General features: G+C 45.0%; 1 protein-coding gene across 1 annotated transcript; it reads right to left on the reverse strand.

Moving 5' to 3' along the window:
* Positions 1 to 3,166: 3,166 nt before the first annotated feature.
* LOC100842231 (protein transport protein SEC23-1) lies at positions 3,167 to 8,000 on the reverse strand. Its single transcript, XM_003567572.4, has 5 exons — positions 7,326 to 8,000; positions 5,265 to 7,085; positions 4,371 to 4,487; positions 3,948 to 4,019; positions 3,167 to 3,774 (listed from the first exon to the last, which is right to left on the reverse strand). Exons 1-5 carry the CDS (start codon positions 7,731 to 7,733, stop codon positions 3,637 to 3,639), a joined length of 2,556 nt encoding a protein of 851 aa, XP_003567620.1. The 5' UTR covers positions 7,734 to 8,000; the 3' UTR covers positions 3,167 to 3,636.

Here is an 8,000-nt window from a genome sequence, read left to right on the forward strand (position 1 = left end):
CTAGACTATCGAGCCTCCGCGCTGTGATATTTCGCGGGCCGGATTAGGAAACGGAAATGCTTGATGTGGGAGTATTTTCTAACATTCGGAAATTAGCCCCACGTCGTCTGACAGTCGAATTAAAAAAAGCGCCACGTCGTCTGATGTGAGTAGCATGCGTGGACAGTCGCTGGGCAGTCAGTTTCGGTGTTTCAAGAAATTAGCAAACGAGTTAAACGTGGCATTTTTTTAATCCTTAAATTACTCTCTTCTTCCGGAAATAATGCTTTTGTCCACAAATAAGTATACTTCCAACTTTTGTTCTAGCTCAAAAATATCAAGATTTGACCGATTTTAGTGAAAAACATAACAACATTACATTAAATTATTATCATTAGATCCGTTATGAAATGAAGTTTCATAATATCGATGTGATTTGATGGCATATGTGTTGCATTTGTTTTCAACAATTCAATGAAATTGATCAAATCTAAAAATGTTTGATTTATGACAAAACCTAAAAATACACTTGCGGAGAAAGTACAAGACCAATCTCAAAAATAGTTGGAACCAAAAGAAAAACCGTGCAGCCTGCTGTACTGGATCCGTGGTATTTTCTGTGAGGAAGATCCTCTGACGTGCCCTGGGGAGTCAACACGTGGGCCCAGTCACTTAACATATTGTAGACAAGCGATTTCAACAAGAGGCATTGCATACCTACGGGTGAAGGTCGAAGAAGACCGATACTACGCTACGCTGGTGCTGATGGATGATCACTCTTCAGCTCGTGATGAGGATGGATGCGCACGAGCTTGGGTCTTGGGTCGCCATTTTCCTCTAGGCGTTTGGGCGCGCATCGTGGAGATACGTTTTTGGAATCCTTGGTGGATTGTGATCTTCTTGTTCTCAGGTTCTGTAATAAGTAGATCCTGAGTGAACTGTAGAAACTCTCCTGCTTTTCGTGTTCTTTTACTTTGCATGAACTTCTTTAAGAGTAGTTCGTTTTTAGTTCATTCTTGTACATACTACTTATGTTTTCCGCGTCGCAAATGGAGCCAGCCACTGTTGTGGGAGTTTCAAAAAAATAAGTAATCACTAACTATATGATCAATGATAAGTTCCTTGTGTTAGGGATGACATGTGGCTTGAGTAACAAATTAAGTCTAGCAAACAAAGTGGACTTGTCTTTCTAAATTTCAGATTTAGCATTTGGTGTTGCAATTTCTGGACAGAGTGAGTTTTTCTTTTTTTGGAAACACTAGCAGATTTGGTACCGTATATTTAACCCTAAGATTTGAAAAAAAAAATGACCAAATCACAACCCCTCCCCAAGCCCATGTTAAACAATTTTGAAGGCGGTATTGCGTGCTTCGCCATTAACAGATGACATGTTCTTCACGACGTCCTCTCGTACAACATCACATCCTAGTCGTTTGTCTCTTTGCGTTCTGCCGACTGTGCCACTACAGGGCCACCATGACTCTTGTAGTGCTGAAGACAACCTAGAGCAAAAGAGGTGGAGACTAGATGAGCGTGGTGATCGTTAGGCATTGTCAGATAGAGAGATGATGTTGGGATGCGAGGTGTCCGTAGTGAGCATGGTGAACACGGTCGTCGTGAACTAGCATAACTAGAGCAAGATAGGGGTACATTCATGTGAAAACTCTTCTTGTGGTCCATGACGGCCCGTAGCGCAATGGATATTGCCTCTTAGACCTTTCCACCACCACCCTTGTGCCATGACCAAGAGAATGAACAACATGCCATAGAACCCGTCAAGGACCGCAAACACCAACTGTATCACACCGGACCATGTCCTAACCTCCAGGTTTCCCCTCTATCAAGCAATGGCTTGCGGCGTTGGCATTGAGAGCGTCGAAGTGAAGAAGGAGAAAGGGTTCAAGACTCAAGAGGCAAACGAGGGTGCATCGAATGATAACCCTAGTCCAACGTGGCATCTATAGATGGCCACATTCAGAATGCATCCTTCCAAATAGCTTAACATTAGGTGAGGAGGTGATTTGGCCGGTTTTTCAAACCTCAAGGGTTTAGGTACGTATCTGGTATCAAACCTCTTAACTAGGGTTACATATTCGATTTGTGGACAAATCAGTGGGTTATTTGGACTTAACTCGAATAGAAATAAAGGCAAATAAACATCTTGCAGAGGAGATCAAAGCATGGATTAGCGGACGGGCAGCTAGGACAAAGAGATCTTGAGGAGCTCACAACTCTAAATCTAACGGCTACAACATAGAGGTAGGAGAGGGGAAGAGAGCTTCTCGGCTGCAAGCTCAGGCCTAACTTTTTTGTAGGGCTTCTCCAGAAAGCTACGGAAGGAAGCTTCTGAGAGAAGCCCTGCAAAAGAACTGGGCCTCAATGTGGGATCATGCTAGCTGCTCGTGTTGCATCCCTTCCGCTCCTTCTCTCCACAAAGCTACCAGTGAGGCGGAGAGCTGCTCGGAGGAGAGCCAAATTGGCTCACGGGGGAGAAAGGATTTTCTAGCCCACGCAGGCGAAATTATCATAAAATAGATTTAAAAAATTTGGTCACACAATTCGAAAGAATCATTGAGTGAAAAAAAACAAAGAATGACAAAAGATCACTTTTGTGGTTTCCTCAGTTTCTGTTTTCTTATTAGAGATTTTGCTTTTCATGATTCTCATCTCTGCAATTCAGGATTGTAGCGAGGGAACCAAATCCAAATTGGTGAACGATTATGATTTGGGCTCGCATAGTAGTTATTACCTTTGCAATTGCAATTGCAGTTCGAATCTATCCAATCTTAATATTTTTGATCAAAGAACATATAAAATCCCTTGCTGAAGCCCTTTACAATAAGTTTCCCTGGATATGGGAAGTTTCTCTTTCACGGTAGTGATGTCGTTCCTTGATTTGATCGCTACTTATCAAAGAATACAAACAAAGATTAGCAAGCAAAAAGTGAAATTCGTAGTCACTTGTAGTCACTTGTTCCTGTCGCGTAAAAAAGTTTGCTTGGCAAAGCTACTTTTTTTTTGCTACTAAACCTACACTTGCCTACAAACGCTCCCTTATTTTAGTGCCAAGATTTCTATTTTTTTTTATGCCGAACACCCGTAGAAAATAAAAGAATCCCTGCTACTTGCTAGCTTCACACAAAATGCTTTCGTTCAGTTTTGACCATGTCACTTATCACCACAAAACGAGACCAAATGAAAGCCTTTCAACACTGGACACAGAAGGTTATAATGTACACTTTTGTCTTTGAATATATAGTACTCTTGGCTCCTATATGAATGGAGAACTGAAACCCACCCAAACGAACAAAATGAATCACAAAGAATAGTCAGGCCAGAGTTGTAGTACAATACTGTTAACATCAAACGAACTCTTCAAAGTCGGAGAGCACCTATTATCTCTTACTGTAAATTCCTCCCCTGTATGACAACTTTGACAAGAGACGATGCATTTATGCTGCCACGTCGAAGAACAGAATCAGGCAAAATCATACAACTTCTGCTGCACCCTAAGTGGCGCTTCACTGACGCAAACAAGTGTTTGGGCCTTAGGTTTACTTCACAAAGCTTTCAGCTATCGTTTGACAACTCTGTCAGAAGCCCAGTCCGTCTCATTGCTATCCACCAGACCTGATCACACTCATCCCATTATTTGTCTTAGCTTGGTTCTGGAGGGACCAATTTGAGGCTGCGCATCCACTCACAGAAACTATGGTCATCGAAGTGGATGAAGCTGCTCTTTAGTTTAGCCCTTAGCTCAGGAGTAAGGGTCCGTAGCTGAGGAAATCTTGACTCCTGAAACATGCAAAAGTGCTCCTGTCAATAATTACGGTGCGCCAGCATAGCTACTCATAATGTACTTTATCAGTGACCACAGTACTAGCCACCTTAACATTTTCAGTGAAATAACCCTGTGGGGATGGATTCAGATGATCAGGATATCGTTTCTAAGGTTTGAAGAGTATTACCTGCTCATAAGTAGGATCCTTGTGAGCTGGGATCAGGCGCGAGACAAAGTACCTGGCCTGAGAGCTCCCTTCCTGTACCAAGATCCCCCAGAGAAAGACAGTTAGAAAAGCAAAGCATGTAGCGCTCTGCAGGTGGTACTTCATGCTAGTTGCACAGTTAATGCATTTGGAAGCTAGGTCAGACTGATTTGAAATAAAACAAAGGGCGTGTAAAGAACTTCAAAGAAAACTAAAGAATCGTATTGAATACCATAAAAAAAATGGTGTGGCTATCACCAATGTTCCAATGCATAAGATTTAGTCTAACAATCGTGGGTCATATGACAATACGATAGCAAAGACATGAGCGGAAGAGTTGATACTAGGAGGAGAAAAGCAGCTAGAATTTGGAAAGTAGTAAAGCTTGAGAACAGGGAAACTGACTCTGAATGAAAGTATCCTGGGAGCTGGAAAACGGAGCTCGCTGAGCTCTTCTGCCAGTGTACGACATGCTGCTAAAGCTGCTGCGCTTTGTCCTTCTTTTGTTGCTAGCTCAGCACCCTGAAAACACACGGTAACAACAAAGTACAACTCAGCAAACATTACTGTTTAATAGCATTATGATGAAAACAAAGTTTTCCCAGTAATGACAATAACTCGAGATCATTTATACATTATGAAAACAACAAAAATGTTGCTCACTGCAATCCATAAAAGTGTCACCCACTTAGTACAGAATTTGTACTGACCTAGTACAAAATGGGCGACACTTTTTATGGATCGGAGGGAGTACCTTCCTGCAGCCCTAGTCTATCAAGTATCAACCTCATTTATAAACACATAATTATATTTTCATTCAAACCATCAACTAGCTTCTATTGATAATTAAATGGTTCCAATGCATTTACCTATTCAATTCACATTTATACTACATCTTGCAAAATCTTCATTACTTAGTGCATAAACTCACAATCCTGGAACAATGATACTGCTAAAATCCCATACTTATTTTTCTTTCACTTACATGAACAGATGGTGGACAGGCAACTTTCTTCTATGGAACACACTAACATGTGATACCATGGCCTTTCTATTTGCTAAAGAAACATCTCGAAAAGTCGAAATTCAGATTTAGCAAGAAAAAATAAAGCCATACTCAGCAGCTAGAGTGTCAGCTAAGCAAAAGTACCGTTCAGCAGAACAAACTGGCAATCATATTATCATGAATATGATCATCTAAATGAGATGAAGATAATGGTGAGTGGAGCAAGCTAAACATGAAGTTATGAAATTGAGATAATGTGGTAAAAGAGATGGACCTGGTAGGAGGTGACTTACCAACCAAATGAAAATATCTGTTCCATGGTCCAGTACCACTGCAGAATAAGATTGCATGGCAAGATCATATGCTGGCAGCTCCTCAAATGTGCCTCCTTCCCGATGCATTATACAACGAGGTGCGAGCATACGGAGGGAGAGATCAAATGACGCATTCAAGAACAAATTCCTAAGAACTGATCTCTCATCTTCATGTCCTACAATGCTACCTAAGAGTGGTCCCCTTCTCAAATGAAACAAGCTCTCAGGTAGTGATGCCAGCTCTTTTGGGAACCGATAAAGCTTTGATTTTGGAACCTGAGTACCAAATTTGAGAGCTATGTCCTTAACTCTTTCATCAATTGTGAGCCTCATGTCAATAGCATCAGAGGCAGTTCTGGCACGCAAGACAGTTCTCTTACCAATGATAACTGAAGCAACATCTCCTTGCACAGTTGACAGATAGGCAGACAAACCATCAACAGTTTGCAGCCTGCTTGTGATTACCCTAGTGATTTCTGCTTGATACTTGTTAGAGTAACGGACGGCAAACTGGAAGTAAACAAAATCACTATTGATATCACCCTTTGTCTCCATAGACACAGAAAAACTCTGTGTCTCCTCAACACTATGCATCTGGATACAAAATGAAGTATCATGCTTGAATGTCTCATGAGAATCAGGCGAAGCCTCTTCACCAGGGCCAATGACTTGAGTGACAAGGATGCCATCTGAACATCTAATCTCAAATAAGCCATGGGAACCAGCTGCTCTAGTCGACGCCCTCTGCAAGTTGACCCCAAACGCCTCTCCAAAATCATCATGAAGTAAAAGCACACCTCCAGAACACTTTGCCAGTGGCTGCAGAACAGGAACCCTCACTGGACATGTTCCGGCACAAAGAATGTCAACGATGGTACTGTGTCTCTGTGCTTCATGACCAAGACTCTCCATCCACTTCATAGCTGTCTTCTCCAGGTAAGCATAGTTTGGGTGTTGAACAGAATGAGGAACTGATCCTGGACCAAATGTGTTAGGGCCACCAGCACACACCAGGATCCTGCAGTTACCTCCTGATCTCTTGATGATTCCACGAGACAACTCCACTGAAGGCCCTTGAATAATACCAAGGGCAACCTCAACCGCTGCACCAACACATCGATCCCTCGACACTTCTGCCACACTTAACTCATAGGGCCTCAGAGATGAGAATATAGTGTGTGCAACAGGCAGGGAAGCATGTATGGGAGAAAAATACACCCCTGTTCCATAAATTAGTGCCTTCAGAGACTCATGGGTAGGTGACTTATTTCCAGGTAGCACATCCGCTGATACCGCAACCCCCTCTGAAAAATCATACACGGAGACAGTTCTCCCGTAAGAGATGATCCCAATCCTGGCAGTAGGAGGGAGCGAATCCACAAAAGCATGCAAGGAGCCCTGCAGATGCTGCAGGTGCGCCTCATCGAGGCACTCATCTATGAGGATAAAAATTGGCCCGGATACCCTCGAGTCAGACACGGGGACAAAGCCTGGTCGCCTATTCCCAGAATGAACATAATCAACAGCCGAGGTGGCGAGTTCTGGCCACTGAAGCAGGTCCTGCTTGCTGGAGACCACGAATTCCCCCTCGCTGCTGTTCAACTTCTTGCAAATGACACACTGCCATTGCCCAGAGCCAATCAACACATCACAGTATAAATTCACATAAGCCCCGCAGTTAAGGCAACGGCGAGGATCTCGCTCCAAGGCTTCAGGCCCAGGCGCCACCTCCCTTCCAGGCGAAACTAGAGCTCCGAACCCCAAGCTAGGAGCATTCAACAGTTTCTTCTGCTTCAGGACCTACGAGGAGAAAACACTAATCACAAAAACAAAAGGAAAAGTTTTTCTGAGGGGACAAGCTGCAGAAATTGCACAACCCTATGCATTAAACACGCTCTGCCTCTAAAACCAGGCGTAATTGGTCAGGCAACTCCAGTAGTGGTGTATCGTGTAAGATCCAAATGGTACCGTACTTATACGACTGCAAAATTGAGTTGAGACGGGTCGGCATTACCGTAATGAGGTACGAGCGTGGCGTACCTTGTGGGCGGAGAAGAGGACGTACGGGGAGTCTACGCTGGAGTCCTCCAGATGCGACGCCGCGGAGGGGAGGTGGCCGTGATGGGTGGCCGAGCCGTTTAGGAAGTGCGGCGCGGAGGAGGTGGGGAGGGAAACCGAGGATGACGAGGAAGCGGTCCGGATGGCGAAGGGTACGGGGTGGAGGGAGACCGGGGTGGCGCGGAAGGGCACGGCGGCGGGGCGCAGCGGCGAGGAGAAGACGGGCGGGCCCGGCGGCGTGCTGAAGTGCGCGGTCCCGCCGGGGCTGGGGATGGAGGGGCTGCCCCGCACGGACGCCGAGGAGAGGCCGCTCGGCGGGGTGAAGACCGCCGGGAACGGAGGAGACGCGTGCGCCGCCTGCGGCTGCGGCTGCGGCGGCGTCTCCTCCATGCCGGCCTTATTGAGGATCGGAGGCGGCGGAGGCGGCGGCGAGCACGAAGCGCAGATCTAAACTGGAAATATTTTTTGGAGGAATGCGATGCGCAGAGGGGAGGGGGGAGCACAACAGCGCACCGATCTGGGGGATGGACGTGGATTTCGAGTGCGGCGGTGAGGGAGATGAGCTAATTGAGCGGTGAATCTAAATTACTGCTCGTAATAAGTGTGGATTTGCCGTGAAATTCTTTTGTCGATGTCATATTGGCTGGATCTCGGCTT

Source organism: Brachypodium distachyon, chromosome 2 (genome assembly GCF_000005505.3).
Source record: "Brachypodium distachyon strain Bd21 chromosome 2, Brachypodium_distachyon_v3.0, whole genome shotgun sequence".
Taxonomy (NCBI): Eukaryota; Viridiplantae; Streptophyta; class Magnoliopsida; order Poales; family Poaceae; genus Brachypodium; species Brachypodium distachyon.